General features: G+C 38.3%; 1 protein-coding gene across 2 annotated transcripts in view; it reads left to right on the top strand.

The window, feature by feature from the left end:
* The window catches only part of gdap2 (ganglioside induced differentiation associated protein 2), a 41,272-nt gene extending 36,748 nt beyond the window's left edge, over positions 1–4,524 (top strand). For both annotated transcript variants that reach the window (XM_042425934.1, XM_042425933.1), the window contains exon 14: positions 1,933–4,524. In XM_042425934.1, the coding sequence (XP_042281868.1) occupies positions 1,933–1,974 (42 nt within the window). In that variant the 3' untranslated portion in view covers positions 1,975–4,524. The remainder of the gene's footprint in view (positions 1–1,932) is intronic.
* Positions 4,525–21,379: the final 16,855 nt, after the last annotated feature.

Below are 21,379 nucleotides of genomic sequence, written 5' to 3'. Positions count from 1 at the left end.
AGTGTGCCCGAATCCAAATACGTTATTTGGCAAAGCACAAATAGTCAGTTATTTTGTACAAATATTTTAAAAATTATTTGTTTTTGGGAAGAAAAAAACAAACATGTCAAATACCAGCACGCAGGTTGGTTACATCGCTATCTCAGCCTCTTTCCTCTGCTCCGCTTTTATGTCTATCAGCAGGTCTCAACTAAGGGAGTCACATCCACCTGCTACATGACGCAGATTTCCTAATTTGGACATCACTCCCGGAGTTGGGGATGTTCCCCAGAGATAAAGCTGAGCTACTGACACAAGCGAAGTGCTTTCAAGGGACTCTCCGTAATCTGTTGTTCCCCTTCTCCTTTCCACAAAGTTAGGTTGTAAAAAATAAACAATAAATGAAAAGTGCAAAGCAAGAAACACCTTTGAAGTTCTTCTCTACATGTTTCACGCTGTGCTGTCTTTGTGTTATGGGTGTATATATAGGTAGAGGTCTGTCTGCACCTTTGCGATGCACTTGGTTTTAATTCAGTCAGCGCAGTCCTCTATGATCTGGGAGACTCGAGTTCAAGACCCAGTGTGGGGACCTTCTTCGTAAGATAGTTTATTCATAAACACTTTAACACTTTAATACCCTAAAATTAAAAGCGTAATAAAAACAAAAACTGGATTTTTACACCTATTTCCACTTTTATTCGAATACAAATATAAATAATTTTGCTGCCTCAACAAACATAGATACAAATACAAATACTGGGCTCTCTGCACATCCCAAATACACACACACACACACACACACACACACACACACACACACACACACACACACAGAGTCCCATGGTATTTCACTGTGATATAGTAACACCTGTAACACTGATAAGCAGCGTGAGAGAATTACAGGAGAGCTTGAATTTCCACTCACTTCAGATAATTGTAGCATTCCTGGAAAGTGTGTTGAAAAGATAAAAGAACACAATCAGCTTTCTGGAGGCCTCTCATTCAAAGGTACAAACCGCTGAGATGGTGTTTCATCAAACAGAGAAAAAGTAAAACCTCCCCAAGCCCACCTCTTGCTTTGTTTGTTAAATAATAACTTTCTTTCATAATGCTTTTGCCTGCAGTCAATTTGGTTGTCATGGTTACAGTCAATGATACGGTGCCACAATTGTAATATAGCAGTTGTAAGTCTGCCAGAATGATGCATTCATGGGCAGTCCACATCAAGAGTGTCCACTCTTGATGCTCAGCACTATTTGCTGCCCCTCAGCCCTCAGGGTCAACCGCCATGAATAAGTTATCAACCTGTGGGAGACAAATGATGTCACTGCTGAGACATTTTTGTTAGTGATTGGCCCAGGGGCTGTGTCCTGTTTAATCCATCCAACAGTTAATCCATTTGCTGAAATACCCAAATAGTGACCAGGGCCTTTGTTTGCCTCAACCACAGAGAGAACTAGGCCTTTATTCAAAACAGGTTTATACTTTTTAAGAGACAGACAGATTTATAATTCACCCTGTTTTGCTTTTTTTATTATGTATTATTTTATTTTAGTAAGAAGCCTCCCTGTTTCCTGATCTGCTCCAGTTTAAATTTGCTGTTGATGCTGTTTGCTGTTCCTGCAAACTCAACACTTCTTCCAGGCTTCCATGTTGTCTTAATAAGTTCAGGATAATGCAATTTTAGCAGCACTAATTCCATCACTACAACAGCAGAGTCATGTCACGCCATGCTTCTTTGAGTTTATTTTCAGTAACAGAAATACTGTTTTTATTCACTAAATAAATCCAACTGCTTTTATTTAGCTGTTTTTCTAGCAAGTTACCATCAATGAAACTCAACACTTTCACATAAAAAGCATAGGCATATAGGTGTATTCCCTGTGGATTATGCCCTATCTAGGCAACTTTGCATCTTTTGATTTGTGACTTTTTTCTTCTTCTCCATCACAGATGAATGGACCGTTCCATCCCTCCCAGTCTTCCAGTCTGTGACAGGAGACCATTCAAACGTCTCTGTCGAGGTGACAAGGTGGTGACGGCCTGTCAAATGGAAGCCATTTATGGACATTATGTTGCCTGTGTGGTCTGAACTGCTACCATTCTCTTAAGGATCTGAACCATAGTGGGGAAAATCTCCTTTTGTCCTTCCAAAAGGACAAAATTAACCGACGCAGCCCACGTTTAGAAGCATGTGGCGTGGTAAGCGGTCGAATCTCACCCACCACAAACTATTTGTGGATCTCGTATGGTTTCTGGATTATGCCTTACACCAAGAGTTCTTATTCAGCAGTTTCTTCAAACACCCCTAAATATGAAGTATCATGTCAAGCCTGACAGTTCCTCAAAGCCATTTTCATTGTGCGGTCATATCAGACGTCCTCGCCCATGTCTCACAATATTGCAAGACTTTTTCATATGCTGGAGTAAGACTTGGGGAGATGACGTCTGTCTTGTTTTCCACACCATTTCATTCTATGTTGTACCACGTTGCCCTGCGGAAACTCTGGATCAAGTAAAGACTAATGCTGCATTACACTCAGTTGAAAGTTGTAAATTCCCACCTGGTAGGTTGAAATAACAACTTTTGTCTTTGATAGACAAAAACAATGCTCCTCATGCAACAGCTAACGTCAGGAATGTCGCTCTGTTAGCTAGCTAGGTAGCATAGAATATTAACTTTACATCTCAAATGTATGTGTATCCATTTACCAACATAAGCTTTAAATTCACACAAAGTGTGTGGGTGGATTTAAGGTGATGCACTGAAAATGTTTTTCAAGAGTTGATGTCAGATATCTGCATCTCAGAAACCTCAGTTTTCAATCGCATGAAGTTTGTAATTTCCCACCGGTAGGTTGTGGTCCTACTGGCAAGTCTAATCTGGAACACAGCAGCGCAGATATGTTTCTGCCAAGCTGGTGAACATAATCTAGGATAGCAGTACTGAGACAATTAGTCGATAAATCATTTAGTCAACAGAAATTTCAGCTGCAATATTTTTAAAAATCAATTAATCGTTCAAGTTATTTGACAAGCAAAAATACCAATCATTCACTGGTCCCAGTTTCTCAAATGTGAGGATTTGCTACTTTTTTTGTTTTATATTCTTATAAACTGAATACTTTTTGGATTTGGGACTCTTCATCACACAAAACAAGCAATTAGAAGACATCACCTCTGGAAACTTATGGTGGGCATTTTTCTATTAGTTAGTTGATTAAATTTAAAAATGAATGCAATAATTGATTATTAATATAATTATAGGTTGTTGCCTCTCTGGCAAGGTCAGTCATAAAGTTCTCTTCTTCTATGGTACTGCCTGCTTGAGTATAGCTAGCCTACTTGTCAGGCTGAAGGTCCTTGCTGTCTGCAGGATGCATTTTATAGCTTTATGCCAGAGGTCTCAACCCAGAGGTCAGAACGTGATAAAGGGGACTACAAACAACATTCTCTTACTGCACTAACGTATCATCATGTAATTGCTTCCACAATTGTAATTTATGTCTTGTGAAACTGGTTTTCAGCTGCTTTGCTTCCTCTGATGTTTATTCTTTGGTTGAACTGTTCAAATGCCAAAAAAGGATGAGAATCACTTCCTTACGGCAGTTGGCACCCTCGATGAGGAAGAAAAGTACAATTAGCTGACTTTTCTTTTGCCCTTGCCAATAGAGCTTAACATTTTTGTGCCTGTTTGTTTGTTAAAATGAGCGTTTTGTTCCTCAGTCACTAATTTTCCTTTTTATTTGCACAGTTGGCTCCACTTCATTTGGTGTTTTCAAAATGCACAAATAGTTTAATTTAACTTGGACTTCCAGACTGGTGGGTTTACTTTATCTAATTGCAAATCAAATGTACTGAACTGAACTTTGAAAACATTCCTGTGATTGTCTAAACCTTCGAAGCAGTTATTATGTAGCAAACCCCATCTGTCTGGTACCCCGAGAGGTAACACTATCAAAATAGACGTAGACTCTGTCTAACTAACGTCACCATCGAAGAAATGTCACCTGCATGTAGTTTTGTCTTCACCAAGTCTTCTCCAGTTGGCTGGTCTTCCACACACTGTCAGGAATCCATACCTATTTAAATAAGTTCAAGTCCTCACTAACAAGAGATACTGTATCAGTGATTCAAAATCCCGACACAGTCAGACAGGTCAGGTGACACTATCGTACAGTACCGTATCGTACGAGTTCAGTTTGAAACTTGAGGCTTCTTAAATTGTAACTTACATGTTGTTGGAGTTTGTATATTTAAACGGGGAGATGTGCCATGTCAGTTACTCAAGGATCAATCACCAGATCGTTGCTCAAGGATCCATCAAGGACCAGATCAATCAATCACCCTGTAAATAAAATGCAGTTAAACAGATGTTGATCCTGTAATCAACGTTCAGTGTCTTTATATCTTATTTTTCTAAAACGAATGGAAGAAAAACATCCAGCGCGGTTAGGTAATTCAAAGCAAAATTGCATGAATGAAACAAATGAGTTTTCCTTAACTGACCAACTTTTTCAACCTGCTTTTAGAAAAAGAAGATTTGAAGACTGAACATGATGCAGAGTTGTTTAAAATGTCATAAATATGACTATGAAATGTCACTCACTGTTCTCCCTTCGACTGTTTATGAAGAAACCAGAAAAGCAGCTTTAGATCAGTGAAATCATTAGCATACACTTAATTGTCACAACTGTGATCATGTCAGAATGTATATGAATGATGAGCCAAATTTTGAGTTCTTGGAAATGTATATTATCTTTTTTATGATTTCAAATTGGTGAATGGAAGTTGGTTGTTCATAAGATTTACAGTCCATAAGTACAGGAAGTGTGAACACCAGTGATGTCACTGTTGGATTTCTTGAATTCTTGTTTTTTTACACACTGATTAAAATGATTTTCCTCTGTAAAGATGTTTTATTTTTCAGTTACTTTGGTAATTGGAGGCTCCAATTGTCCTATTAGAAAAAAGTTGGAAGTGTTGTAGAAAGGTCAACATCCTTAATTCATGATTAATACAAAGACAATAAAGCTCATATCTATCATTTGCCACAAGTTTGACACTATAGAAAATTATTGGTTTTAATAATGAGTCAAATCAACTGCGACATCAAACTCAATTCTTAGTTGAGAGAATACAAAGAAAAATCACAAGTCAAAGTTAATTATTTCCGAAATGTTGTGTGTGTGTATACTTATAACACTGTTAAGGGAATGTGCTGAAATTTGTTACAAAGGGAAAATGAGATCCTTCACTTACAGCCAATCGGTGATGATTGAAAAAAGTATCCAGCGAAATATTGTAGATGAAAATCTAGCTCAAGGCTCACGTCCAGACATTCAAGTATTACGTGTTGGAGAGCTTAAACCTGTACTGCAGCCAAACGTCTGTGAAGATTAAATACTCCTTAAATCAGAGTTCTCTTATAAAATGTTAGATGGATACTTTCAATTATATATTTCAAAAATCTTCCCATGGCTATGAGTTCAAGCTTTTTAATATTTTAGGAGTGATGTCTCCAGTGAGAAGAAATAAAACGTGAGTAATAAATGAAGTAGGGCAGAATTACGTGGTTGTCATGATTCAACTTTCCCTTAAATTCACTGGTCAAAATAGAAAAGAAAAACTTCTTCAGGATAAGGTTCAAGTTAGTATGTTAAAGTTTTCTTTAAATGTTCTTTTTCTTACTTTTCAATCTTACTGAATGAAATATCAAAACACTTCCCTCTGTTATCCCATGAGTTTAAAATCCAAGAGAAAACTCCCTTGAGACTCTATCTAGAATCAGAGTGATGATAATCAACAAGGGCAACATGATGTGGGTGTTTCATCACAAAACCATAAAATTATGAATTCTAAGTCTAGTACAGCTACTGATTTTTCCAGTGGTGAAAATAGTATTCAGATCCTTTACAAACGTGCAAGTACCACAGAATGAAAATACTACAGTTAATCAGCATTAAGATATTATCAGCAAAATCTTAAGAATCAAAGGTAAGAGTAATCATTATACAGAGATTGGCCCATGTTAGTTTTATATTATAGGATAATAACTACTAATGTGTTCATGTCTAAGCATCATTTTAATGTTGCAACGGGTCACAAATATATTCACTTAACTTTTTTAGAAAGCCTGAGTAATTTCCTTAAACTACTGGGCACTGTACTTTTTAGATAACGTTACTCAGAAATAAATGTAGCATTTGTTGGGAACTATTTTCAGTCGTGAATTAGTACACATTCGGTGCTCTAGTGAGCATTTCCAGCAGCAGGACAGTGTTGAGGAACTGATTCAAAATAAATTATAATGCTCGTATTTATTGTAATGAAGGAACATGTCACCAGTGTAATGGTGTGGCTCACTGATGTATTTTTAACAATGGTGCTCTGTGGCACAGAGGAATATACTATATAAGGCTCTGGCTACAAAGGCAGTACTTCTTAGAGGGATCAAATTATTGTTGGTTTTAGTCTTTTCATGGGATTTGTTGTGAACAATAATATATATAAAAATATAGAAATTCACCAGTATTTGTGAGGAATATTGTCCCACACAAATTTCTACATTTTTAGGGATAACAGAATATAAAACCAGTTGCTACAAGCTACATCATGTCATGAACAAAGTGCAGTTAGAAACAAAAATATCTTTCTAAATGTATTTCTGGTTTGCAAACTGTGTCAACAATTTATCTGCAAAGCATGCAGACATCAAATCCAGAGCCGTTATGTGTTTTCCCTTTGAGGACACAGCAAAGACAGAGACACGTAAGTGGCTGAATAAAAAGGATAAACACCAGGTGTTTCACTGGGAGTGTTTTTTTTCCACCAGTCTCACATTCCCTCCACAGAAAACAGCATCATGTTCTAGGAAGTGAAGAAGTGGTCTTGTCCTGATTAAAAACCTCCTGCCCCCTCCCCTGTCCTCAACATTTCCCGTCTCACCTGCCCACATCCTGCTGACCACAGTGACCCTCTTTCATCATGTCTCATCTTCTGCTTTTTAATCTCTTTATTCGTTCTAGCTGGATTAAAGCGCTGAGCAGGGGGTGAGGGTGGAAGGATGCTGCTGTCCGCTCTGTAAATGAAAAGCTGTGGTGAGAAGACGAGAAAATCCATCTTTTATGGACCTCCCTCCATGACAGGCAGGGATTAGCGAGTGGAAACATAGAGCAGACGGAGCAGAGTAACACAGTAAATCATCAGTGACCTTTGGCCAGTGTTCAAATACAGTCTGAGGACTGAAATGCCTTATTTATAACTGAATTGAAACATAACTATATCTGATATATGACAATACAACATACTTTTTCTCTGTCTTTATCAGACACATAGACAGGGACCATTAACTAACATCATGAGAGGATCAGAAGAAGTACTGCAGAGTTTTACACTTGAAACTTGACTTGGACTTACCTGTGAGACTTGAAGGCAACAACATTCAAGTCTCAAATTTAAACAACATAAAATCCTGGGACAATAAAAAAAAAAAAAGAAAAACGGTGAAGCTTTTGGCCTTTGTATGTAGCTGTCACAGCCGACGGGCTCCTCTTCAAATAACCACGACAGGGCAAGGACAGCCAGGGAGATACTGTGCAAGCACTGTGATTGATCAGCATGGGCTCGTTGTGTGTTCTACAGGTTTCTGATGCTAGTGGAGATTTTTTGACAGTGAATACAACATTAAAGGGGATGCATTATACATGTTTACAGATCTATATTTTTGCATGATTTACAGCTTTAAAAAACTCCCTATTTAGCTCATATTGACCCTTTATGCAGCCCCTCAGATCAGCCTCTGTCTGAAACAGGCTGTTTTAGCTCTGCTACAATAGCAGCAGGATTTCACTTTGTTTTCTCATTCTTTACTCAAAACATAAACTTCTAATATACATCCGCACATGTTCAAGCTGATATACAATCTGAAATATGCGAGTAGACAACCCATGGAACAACGTTAGCAACAAAGGCTATGGACCGCACTGCCATTTGTTGGCATGCATGAATGATCTGACATCAGTTTGATGGGGACGTAGAGGTAACATTGCAAATGGAGCATTCAGATTGGCTGCAGCCCTAGCTTTTCCCAGAATCCCAGAATGGGAACTATTTCTTAAAGCTGGACCACTAGAGTTCATCTGGTCAAACAAAGTGACTGAAGGTGCAAGCACTCCAGAGGTCAAACCAAATTCCTCTAAGCATGCCTCATGTTAATGCATCCCCAGAGCCTGATTACTAATCTGAGAAAAAAAGAAAAGTTCGGTAATCAGCTCCTTTTCAGTAACACACATCTAACACAGACTTCTGCTCACTGTAATTGCTGCTTTATCACAGTGAATGAAAGCATGTAGCATTAAACACAGTAACTGCACAGAAGAAGCCTCCTATTCAGGATTGAGACAAGATGAAATAGCTGTTACCTGGATTACCTGTTGCAACGTAAATGTAAACACAATTACTTTGAGGGATGTAGTTACAGCACAATACAGCCTGATCATGTACAATACATCTGTCCAGTGTTGCAGTGGTATCTAGTTAGTTATTTTATCGACACAATTAGATAAAACATTTGGGTCCAAACAATATACAGAAAAGTCATATATACAATAAACCCATTAATATTGAAAGATAATACAATTAGCAACACAAAATCCCCCATAGCGCAAGATAAGCATGTAACATAATCAGTGTCAACAAAGAGTGAGCTCAGTTCAGTGGACTCATGTCCATATTTCACACGGATATCCTGTGTGTGAGGGAACACGAGTATGTGTTTGTTTTGTATGCCAGTCTTACGCAACACACATGTTGTTCAGGTGGTGTATGGCTCCACCTTCCCATTTCCACTTGCACTCTGTGAGAGGACAAGCGGAACTGTGTAAAAGTTATTCTCAAATGGTCTTCAGTGTACGATGTATTGCTGGTATAAAGTGAATGGACTGCAGTTCAGTACAGCTGTTAACTACATATAACCAGCATGATAAACTGCTCTGCTCTGCTGTCTTCTGGGCAGCAGCCTGCAGTGGAGGAGAGACTGAGAGAAACTGTGAGGTTCAGAGTAAAGCAGTTTGAGAAAGTCATTCTGTGCCCGGGCTGTCAAACAATAGAACTTTACCTTTTTAGAGACATTTTTCTGAAACATCCAAGACACACAAAATGACCCACTGAACAAGGCCATGTCTGTTCAGTGAGGCTGCCCAGCAACAACAATTGTATCCTTAAATCATATGTAAATGTCATTTGAATTAGGTAAATGTCACTTTAAACTTGTTTTTGGTTCTAACCTTTCTTTAAAAACATAAGCGTTTTGCATGGCATTTCAAGGCATGTTGGTTTAGAAGTCCAGGAAAAATTCAGTATTTCTTACAAACTCCTACAGGAACATTCCCCCTAAATCTGCAAGGAAGAGGACTAATACTGTGTTCATGCCTAACTCATCTAGTGCAGTTTAAACAACAATTTACCAGTTTAATCCAGTTTGTTTAGGCAAGCTTAACACTGCCAGTTAAACTCTTGTGTGGATCAGGTTACTACACTAGACTGCTTCTAAAAATAGTTGATAAATCACAAGAACACGAAGAGGACAAACTACAGAAAGAGCAACTTTTCTATGAGTTCATAACTTCTCAAAAGTGAGAGGGTTTATCTAACTTGTCTGCAAGTCATGTAAAAAAAATAACCTACTGCTCTTGGCCAGGAAATAGTCTGACACATAACCCCCCATAAAAAAACAAACAAATTTTTGCCATTTGGTTTTTTGTGCAGATTAAACAATAGTGCTAGTACTGTAGGTGGATTTTGTTTCATTTGGATAGAGTCATGCTAGTTGTTAACCTGTTTCCAGTCTTTATGCTAAGCTAAGTTAGCTGGCTGCTGACTGCTATATCCCAGAATGTCAACTATTTCTTAAAGCTGGACCACTAGAGTTCATCTGGTCAAACAAAGTGACTGAAGGTGCAAGCACTCCAGAAGTCAAACCAAATTCCTCCAAGCATGCCTCACGTTAATGCATCCCCAGAGCCTGATTACTAATCTGAGCCTTTAGGTCATTTTCAGTATACTGGTGTGCAGCTGTTTTACATGATAATGTTTCCCATAATCCACTCTAACCTCTCACACCAGCATGGGTTCCTGCAGGGTGTGTGATAGAAAGGGAAAACTATGAATCAGAATGATTCATCTGCAGACTCCTTGTACAACAGAAGGTTCACACATCTGCACATATTCAAATGAAAGATGATCAGATTAATAACGATGAGCCAAACAGCAACATCGGATCAAACACAGACTTCAATGAACGAAGATAAAAAATAATAAACTTCTAAACATACAGTCAGCACCCATGTGTGGATGCAGTCAGAGTTTTCATGACCAACATGTGCTCATATCCATCAGATCTCAGCATTGCCTTCGAAGCTATGAGACAGTGCTGAGTGACCCCTTGATCAATAAAACCAGGTCTGAGATCCAGGTCTCCAGATCAAGAATAATTAAAAACTGTCCATATTAGTAATTAGTAGCAGTACACACAGCAAGAGGGGAATGTTGAAGTGAACGTGTGACAATGTGACCTGTTTGTCAAGCGTGTGTTGGGTCAAGATCACAATTGTTCCCATAAAATGTGTGCGGGTGCACTAATGAGACCTCCTAGGGAACGCTGAGAGGTTGAGTTGTTTCCAATGTCATTACCTCTTCCCCTGCTGATATGTTTCCCTCCTGTTTTATACTCTGATTTAAACACAGATACTGCTGTAGAGGAATGAGTCATTTTCTTTGGTTGTGCGTTTTATTCACTGTCACCCATCCAATGCGGTGGTTTGTCCCTTTTAACCACTGGTAACCACACTGCAAGCATTTGTGAACCCAAAAACCGGCCTGTATTTGTCTGAGCTATCCAGTCTTTTATATAATAAAGGGAAGGAGAATACACACAGAGTCAGAACAAATTTGAATGTCTACACAGGCAAATAGCACAAAAACCAGAGGAAAATGTGATGCATAGCTCACTGGTTGGACACGAGAGCGCAATAACAGAGAATAAGATTTCTGTTCTTCCTTTAAACTTGTGATTCTGATCATTTAGAAGGAACCAGACACTTCACTCGTTAATGTCACACATTTTACCTGATGTCTTCACACTTCAGCAAAGAATATCATATTATTATAATAATCTTTAGCGCTTCACACGAGAGCAAATTTAAATCAACAAATTCTAAATTCAGGTACAAAATTTAATCTTGGACTGCAGCAAACAATTATTTTCATTATCAAAGAATCTGCCAATTATTTTCTAAATGAATTGATCAATCATTTAAAAGAGTCAGAAAGTTGTGAAAAAGTGGGACATTTTTGTTGTTACTTTGAGGAATAATCAAATAATCTAATCAAATGGATTAGATGTTATAATAAAAAAAAATTTCAGTGATAAGATTTTTTTTAAAAACTTGTAAAATCAGGATAAGCTTTCTGGTAAAAGTATGTTTTAAGAAGAAATCCTAAAGATGTTTCTTCTGGTATATCATCCCAGAGCCTCAGGGCCCTGGCTGCAAAGGTTCTGTCCCCTCTGGTTTTAAGCAGGGACTCTGGCTAGGGATCTATATATGCCCTAGAAAGTAGTGAAACTACATTTTGGCCTCCATCCCCAAGATGGAGGATTAGTAACATAGCAAAAATAGCCCCCAAAATAACCTCCACTCAGTCCTGAAGACTACAGTCCACTTCACCACTCCAGATTACTTATGGAAAATAAACAAAATTAATTGATTTTAAGCTGCATCTGGAGGCAATATTTTATCACAAAAAACAATTTCATGGAACACATGAGTTGAGAGTTGAACCGGCTCTCTGCTGGCATCTCTGTGTGTGAATGTGCCTTGGTCAACTGAGTTGTCCAGTCTGTCTTATATCACAGCCCAGCTATGTGGCAGTGTTTCAAACTGAGCATGTGCTGGCCTGATTAGAACTGTGCGCACGCTCTGGGTCTGCCTCTCTGAATGCTGTCTAATGATGAAGGGGCAGGACGGGGTCAGAGCGCAGTGAGGACATGTGGCCACTAGGGGGACGGGCTGAGCTGATGTACTGTACAGAGAGCACTGATGGCTTCTATCTGTTTTTCTTGGTTTTATTTCTTTTTGTGAAACCATTTGTAAATTGTTTTGGACAAGTGCTTTATAAAAGTCCTATTACTATAGTTATATTAAGATATGCATCGTGTTAGTGTATGAATACTGACTGTGTCCACGTGCAGACCTGTATTCATTCAGGATACTCAGGCACGTTGCACTCGTGCAGCACACAATATCAATAGTGCAGATAAGCAGTTGTTCTGATAATAAGAAGCTCCAGTACAACAGCTGTGGTATATAGATACTAGCTGAGACACTGAGGAATATAAACACATTATCCCTGTCAAGCTACTGTATATATATATATATATATATATATATATATATATATATATATATATATATATATATTGTGTGTGTGTGTGTGTGTGTGTGTGTGTGTGTATATATCTCTGCAGATGAGCTTTTTGCAGCCTATAAATATAACAGACTACCAATTATAAATATACAACCTCCTTCCCCAGTGTAGTCTTACTCAAAATAATTAGAAAAGACGACAAATACCCTGTTTAACTACTAAAGGTTATGGGACCACATGCAACAACAGGGATGTGAACACGTAGTGGCTAAAGTGACTCAATCTGTTGTCTTTTTACCCTCTTTGGCTGAAGTGCCCCTCTTGACCAAATTACTGTAATAAATATATATTTTCCAGATTATTGTAACTGTAATAATACAATTTTTGTTTTTTAGTTGTTGTTGCCACAGCTGTCAACCTAATAATTCAAACAGCAAATTATCACTATTACACTGCCTGCTACTGTCACACACTGCTGGAACCCCACAGCGCCTGTGAGGCAGGGGGACCCCACCCTTGAAAAATGGCCCTGTATAACTTATATTAATAATACATATGGAGCTGATTCATATTTTCCCCTGTATATTATAATTGGGACTCACAAAGGCTTTTGCCGCCCACATTTAGATGGCGCTCAAGTTAATCATCTCACCAACATGTCGAAACAATTCAGTAACACCGGATGGAAGAGTTTGCACAGGTCTTGGAAAAATACAGTTCACAGGCCTGATTCACTTTGTCAGAATTATAAATCACACCAAGAAGGTGATTTTCAGAGCTCAGTTTTTTCAGCACTGCTGTAAATGTACCAATTTAATTTAATTTAATTTAATTTAATTTAATTTAATTTAATTTAATTTAATTTAATTTGATAACTAAATGTAATGTAATGTAATATTTTATTGAATTATTGTATTTTAATTTAATTATTAAATTTAATTAATTATAAGATTAATAATTTAATTTAAAAAAAAATTAAAATTAAAAAATTAAAAAATAATTTAAATAAAATTTAAAGAGACCACAAACCGACACTGAGTTGATTGTACTATCACATCTGCAGTCTGATATATTAAATAAATAAATACTGTTATACTGTTGCATCTGTGTGAGACATTTCTTCATCACAATAAGCACAACCATTAAAAGTAACTGGTCTTTTAGCTGTAAAGCATCATATTTGTGAGCATGCAAAGTTAATCAGCGGTGCAAACTCTTTCCCCAGTACAGGTTTTGTTTTCCATTATGTAAATTCCTGAGGTTTTGGGGCTCTGGGGACTCACTGTTATTCTTAAGGTCTTTTACAGCAACAGCTAAAATTACATAACATTGATGTGGCAGACTCATTTGTCCAAAATGATTTACATGTTGTGGGAGCAGTTTAGTGTCTTGGTCAAGGACACTTCAACACTTGGACAGGAGGAGCTGTGATTAAAAGCCAGTTAATGTGAGCTACAGCCGCCCCAGACTGAGAGAAGGGAGAGTGCTGATGTACAGTTACTTCCTGTGAAACAGTGAATGACCAACAATGTCCAACACACAGTGACTTCACCAGCTGTACGACAGGAAGTCCCTCAGTGCCCTGATCAGCTGACCTGCCCAAGAAACCTGCAGTTTAATAGACTAATGCAGACGCTTCCCTCTCTGTTAAGAACAAATACACTGAATGACATCTGGGGAACTTAACTCATGTAGTTTGGGTGGGTTTTTGAGTTTACTTGTAAAAAAAAAAAAAGTACTTTATCAAATTGCCTTGATTATTTCCATCTACCAGAAAACACTTTTACTAGATTCAAAAAAAAGAATCTTTGATTTTGCCTGAGAAAGTAATACATCTCTTATGACATATTGGTTTCCTAAAACTGTGATGAAAGTAATCCATGAGAAGATGGAAGATTTGGTTGGATCAAAGTTTGGAGAACACTTCACATCACTGATTGGTCACAAATGAATCATGCAGAACATTTCAACATTTCGAGAACATGACAGCAGCTATCTTAATGCAGTTCAACTGTATTGCTATTTTACTAAAGTAAAAGTGCAGCTATGCAGAACAGCTCAACTGAAAGGTTCAATCTTACTAACAGACTAAGTGAGAAAAAAAAAATGCGCAGTCATTTCAGCTTCCTCTGGCTAAAAGTGACAGATGTCTAGATGTCTATCAAATTAACTAAAGAACTGTGAACGAGGTTGATGGTTGGCATCGATTTAGCTTACACCACACAACAACAACACTTTTCTTATTTTAAGTTTAGCTTCTCTGATTTACTTTTTCAAAATGTTCCCAGTGCCAAAATAGAACAGAACTCAGCTCTGTCACTCAGTTCAATGTATTTTCAGAGGTAGTTGTCGAAACCTGAAAAAGAATAAAGAAAGAAAGAGACTGTGAAAGCCAGTTGTTAGCTCATATTTCCTGTCTGATCTTGGTACTGAACTTGCACCTGAACTCAGCAAATACAACTGCCACAAAAATAAAAAACAGGAGGAAACAAATCATTGAGATGTTAAGGTTGCCAAGATGCTTGTCATCAAATCATCACACTTAGAGAAGATGCAACAGTCTTCTCCACTACGATCCCACTTCACAAGTTAGACTGGTGATGTGAGTCAGTTATTACATAAACTGCGCAGTTCAAATTTACAAGAAAATTCACTTCTTGATGGATTAAAACAAACATGTTCTTTGTCATGGTGAGGTAATGATAGCCAGATAGTTTTAAGGCAATTGTGACCTTATCTAACCTCCTCTTCGCTCTGCAGTCCAGGCAGAGGGATGGGCTGTTGGACAGAGCGCACAGAAGAAAGTGCATTTTCATAATTGCCTGGAAGAGGATCAGACACCCTGAAAGAATAGAGTTCTATCTGAAAGCAATATAATGGGAACAGCATGTCAGAGTACATTAAAAGTACAGAGGCGAGCTCTCTGCCGACAACCATTCACAGAGTTTAGAGGAGACGACACAGGCGCAGTGAGACAGATGCTGAAGTTCTTCAGCATTTACAGCCAAACACATGCTGCGCTGGCCTCACTGCTGGAAATATGTTGGACGCCGAGCTCACATACGCTCTGTCAAGTGAGTCTGGTAGTAAGATATACATAAATCCTTAGGAGATGAATATGCAGGCACGCCCATCCATCATGCTTGGCACAGGATCTGTGAGGTTTATGTTATATATAGATTGACAAGTAGAGGATGTGTGCGTGTGCTGGAGGGGTTTGATGCAAGTCTTTCTGGGAAACAAACCACCAGTGCATGAAAAGGTACATGAGAAGTGCTGAGTCCTCTCTCTTTCTTTTTTTTTCTTTCTCTGTTTCAGCCACAGCCCCCCACTTAATCTCCACCTGTTTCTCGGGACCTTGTTGTACTCCTGTAGGTGGCACCCCTCTGCATGGTGGTAGTGAAGAGGCTTTTCATATTTGCGCAGCTTGCACAATTCCTGACAAGGGTGGAAGGTTTACATGAGCTGCTCAACTTCTCACGTTTGTTTCCTTCACAGGTTAAAGTCCAGGCATCCGCCACACAAGGAGGAAGTTTATTGGGTCCTTCAGGCTATGATGGATTGTTCTTAGGTGTTGCTTTAAATCCTTATCCTTTCCATTGGGGGATCTTAGTGTTGTTAGTGTTTTCATGTAATGTAACACAGATTGTAAGGTATTGAATCCAAGATGCTATATATTTTATGTATCTGACTTAACTTTAGTAAAACTTACCTTACAGCCAAGTTTGTAAATCTTGTTGAAAGATTTCCCAGCAGAGTGGAGGCTGTTATAGCAGCAGATTAATGCACATAGTTTCAGAATGAAATGTACAACGATCACATTTGTCCACATACTTTTAGCTATATAGTGTAGTACTATGTTTAGTGAATTGAGATGATATTGTTATCTTGTTTTCTTCTGCATTTGACAAGCACATCAAAGATTTATAGCAGCATAAAGGACATCATATCTTCATAAAACAAATGTCTCATAATGTTTACATTTGTTTTATGACTCCAGAGAAGTTTAGAGTAAGCAGCTTTAAATTATGGCAGCTCCTAATGGCAAGAAATGCCTATTGAAAGGGTTTGACCTCACGACTCACCCAGAAAACAGGCCAGCTGGTCTGTGAGTCTTTATATCGCAGGCTAGTTTGTACTTTAGATTTTATTTGTCCTGTTGGCAGAGGAGTGTACTTTACATATCTCAACACCATAAGCACACACAGTGAATGTGGAGTTTCAGTTTGTGAGGGTTTGACACTCATCACTTTCCAGCCACACACTTACAATATGATTAGTGCAACTTTAAAGGGATATAACACACAAACTTTCACATTTCAGCATTAATTGGGGATTGAAATTAATTATTTGGATACGAGATTTGGTCAGATACTAAATTCGGTCAAGTCACTTAACCTAGAAGTTTAGTTACATAAGAACAGAGCACAGCAGTATCGTTAATGTCGGCTCTGACTTCATGAGCCTCTAAAGTATACATTTAAGCATGCACAGAGAGAGAGAGAGAGATCTGGCTGTTGTGATAAAAGATATCCAGAGACCAGAGTCAGAGTCTGTGGGTATATGCTGTTGGTGGTGGCGGGGCTGATTAAAGCTAAGCAAGCTGCAGCAATGATAGCTGTGAATATACTCTCAGAGCAGAGGGAGAGCCAGGCATTTTGAAAGCTTACAGTATACAAAGCTCCAACTTGTAACTGTTTTGAATACACGTTGCAAAAAGCTTGTCATGTGTGAATGTAGCAGTGCAACTCGAGTTGTTTGCTTGAACTCACTGCATCCATCTGAACATATTTATTAGTACAGGTACATAATATAAATCTATAACATCATTAAACATCATTAAAATCAAAGACATGAGATTTGAAAAACAACCAGGGGCTGTCTGGGTGGTAGGAATGTAAACTGGTAAATGGGCGGCAGTAATGTTAAGTAAATGCAATGTGTTGTTAATGGGCTGAAACTACTAAAAACTATCATGCTTTGAAGGATTTCTGCTCTGGGGAGTGAAACAACACGAGATAATATGAAATTTGTGAGATGAGCTTGAACCGACGTTAAGCACTGCTTCACACTGATGTGCTGCACTGTAGTCTTGCGCTCACTGTCATGTCATTAATTGAAACTGCTGGCTCCTGCTTATTTATTTTGTGGCTCCACGGTTCACTCACACAACTATGAGTTCCAATCATGCACATGAAGACTGGAGAAAAATGAAGGAAAAACCTGAATAAATAAATGGAGAAACATAAGCAGAAACAAAAACACTGGAGTATGGAAATCACACGCTATGGCTTTCACTGTCACCAGATGTTGACCAGAACTGACCATCTATGGGAGATTTTGGATGGATATGTTGCACAGCACTCTCCTCCACCACCATCACAACACCAGATGAGGGAATATCTTTTGGAAGAATGGTAGAATATGTATGTATGTGACATCTAACAAAACTTCTCATGTGGGTTTAACTAACTGATGGATCATGAATGACAATCACAAACAAACCAAATCAAACTAACCTATCATGAAAGTGATTTGGCTTTGAGAAGATCAAAGCTCTCAAGTGCGCCAGTGGATGAGTAGCTCAGGGCACCAGAATGGGCAGAAACACAATTGTTAGGTGAACATGTGCTTGTCCTGCTCAGCCAAAAGACACCCCAGTGTCTCAGCAGCTTATCCTCTGCCAGGACAACCAGACATGAGTAGGCAGGTTTGTCAACATGCTCCCCTGTCTGCACCATAATTCACCAACTCTCACACACAAACACACAAATGAACAAAACACACACGACAAATAATCAGCAAAATCATCATCCCAGAAAACAGATGCTATCAGTGCCACAGCTCATTACTCTTGGATGTTTCGCATGGATACTAATGAGGTTTCTCAGGGATCTACAGTGCATCAGCCTTAATCAAGCCAAGTACTAATTAATCTGCCCTGACCCCAAGGACCCCGCACAGTCGCACTGAAAACAGGAAGGAACAGCAAGGATATGAAAGCATTTTTCAACATTAATTACCACACAAATGCGTTCCATTTAACTGGTGGCAATAAACTCTTCAGCTGCGAGGTCAATGTGAAGGCTCAGCAGCTGCAAAACATTTAGTGCCTGTTCAAGTGTTTCAAAACACAACACCCTGCTGAAATACTCCACTGTGTTTCTGCTTCTCACAACCTTTTAGAATACTTTGACTCACAATAGCATCGCAATTTAATTATTCCTGAGACAAAAGCAATTCTAGTAATGACTAATCATGCTAACTTTATTCTGCCCCACGCAGACGCACAGCAGTGGGCGATGTGAAGCAGAAACAAAAATCGCCTCCCACCAGTAAATATCACTGGTGCCCAAGCAGATAGCTAAACGTGAGTCACTAACTTTGATCTTTGAAAGCCACAAAGTTATTTCTGTAGACTTTGCGGAGGAATGTTCTCAATAAAGTCCCATGACAATAAGAAATATTTTAAGTTCTCTCAGTAGATGCGACCAGACTGCAGGTCAACACAGTAGGTTTTGGATTAAAGAATGCTTAATATGTACACAAAGTATTTTAATATGTATTGTAGATAAACTTAAGTATCATATTCAGTTACCTGATTTAAATATCAGTCAAGCATAAGTAAGATTACTTGTGCTAAAAAATACTTAAAGGCTTAGTTCACCCAAACTACAAACAAGACAAATGAACTCAATAAAATGGAAATGAAGGCATCATCTCTTTCCAGAATGTGTCAGACTTTACTCTGAGTAACCCACAGACCCACTGTCTACAGTTTCCATTGGGGCTTTAAAGTAGCTTCTCTGAAAACTTTTTTTTCTGTAAATAAACTTAACAAGAGATGAGTGAAAAATATGTTTTTTAGCCATGCTAGCGGCATGACTCTAGGAATCGTAATAACGGCTGGTAAGTCGCTCTGTTGGTCCATCAGTTTGTTATAGCCTTAAATATCTCATGAACTATTTGATGGATTACCATGAAATTTGGTACAAACATTTATGGCAACAGATATCTCAAAATCTGGGCACATAAAACCAAATATCGGCACACCGGAATACAACTAGAGGTAAGTGAGAACAGTTTTTAAGATATTTGAGCGAACCGATCTTATAAGTAAAAGTACAGCAGAAGCACTTTTATAGAGACTACTCTAAGTTAATGGCTGAAAGGACAAATGTCTGACTGTAACTGTTTCAATATGAAAACAACAGATCTCTCAGCATCGTTTCTTTATAAAGTAAACTGAAACAGAAAATGATCTTACACCAGCCAAAACCACTCTGCATGGTACTACCACAGCATGGTACTTCATCAAAAATTAAAGCATTGACGTAATCTCTGAGTTTACAGGATACTCAGCATAGTACAGGTACACTAAAGCCACTCAGTTAGGACTACTTGTCCTTAGTTCCCCTCCACCCTTGCTGAAAAAGATTTAGATTCAAGATTCAACACTGATGACATAAAACAGGTGGTAAAAAACATAAAATGACCACAGTCAGACAATAAAAACTCATAAAAGAAGAACCATTTCAGCAGCTGTTAGAGACCAGAGGCAGGTAGGTGAATTCTCTGCTCTGTGTTAACTGTCCATTGTCTCTCTGTCCCCAGTATACTTCTATCAGTATTTTTCCAGAAATCATGCATTGTTTGACCTGGCCAAACACTGCTGGGGGGAGGGTGGGTGGGGTGGGGGTGGGGGATCTGTGTCTGTTTTTGTGTACAGAGGAGGAGGTTTGTGTGGTTTTGTTGTGGGCATGAAACTCCCTCATGGAGACCAGTTGTCATCTCGCTCTGTGTTTCTGCCTCTGAAACTCAAGAAACAAGACACCTAAGAGTGACAGCTCAAAAGGTGACAACTCAATAAAAAGAAAAGAAAATGAGTTGTGGGTAAATATGTGTAAATACCTACTATATACTGTATACAAACTGCTCTGTTTTGTTGGTTTTTGTATTTATAATGATAAAAACAGCAATTTGATCTGTCTTGACAAGCTCATAGAAACTGAGAAATGTTAACGTTTTCCTGTTTAAAGTAGGAATAGTTATAAATTGATGATTTTAACTATGTGAGCTTGAGTCTGTGGCTTCAGTGCTGCTTGACAGGATGCTTGGTTTCCTGCACATCTTAATTGCATTTAGAGCCTCAGCAGTGACATTGTATGTGTGTGTGTGTGTGGCAGAATCGAGAGTCTGGGCAGAAGGTCCCCTTCACTTTTTAGCAGTTGTGTCGATGTGTTTCCAGATGTGAAATTAGCAGCTCATCCCTCACCTGAACACTCAGACTAAGTCTCCAAGTACTGATGGAACAGGTATTTGAAGTCACTGTTGAGTTACTATACTGCCTCAACATTTTGCTTTGATGTCAGAAATAATAAAGCTTGAAATGTTTTATTTTAAAAAAAAAACAGACAATTAACATCTGTTTGTCACTCAAAGTGCTTCATATTTTAAGTATTATGAAATTAGATTGTAAATAATGAAATCAGGTGAAACCGTGACTCTGATTGCATTAAGGAAGTAAAAATCTTACGATAATTCTCACCTGATTCAGAGCAACTGTCGGTTAAAATGTAAGCAAATAACAATCACAAGGAAGTGTGTCTTTCTAAGTTGGTATTCAAAGCAACAAAGAAAATGACTTATCATATAAGTCTTTTCTTCTGAACAATTTACACAAGGTGATAACAGATAAGTGCTGCAGTTTAGTCTATATCTCCTAAACCAACCATTTAAAAGTAACTAAGCCCTAAGATATGGACAACAATAGAAAGGAATATTTCTAGTGCCTTGTGACAGTGAGATTTAACCTCTTAAACTCTGATGAACTCACCAGTGGCTCCATCTTTACAAACTCATGCACCACATTATGGTTCCAGCAACATATCTGTGGAACAAGCAGAACTATAAGATACAGCCATGCAGTGTGGAAGAAGTTTAATCTCTCTGTATAAATCAAGGAATCTCTGTC

This window comes from Thunnus maccoyii, chromosome 11 (genome assembly GCF_910596095.1).
Source record: "Thunnus maccoyii chromosome 11, fThuMac1.1, whole genome shotgun sequence".
NCBI classification, from domain to species: Eukaryota; Metazoa; Chordata; class Actinopteri; order Scombriformes; family Scombridae; genus Thunnus; species Thunnus maccoyii.
The sequence above is the reverse complement of the archived record's forward strand: the minus strand, read 5'-3'. Positions and strand labels throughout refer to the sequence as shown.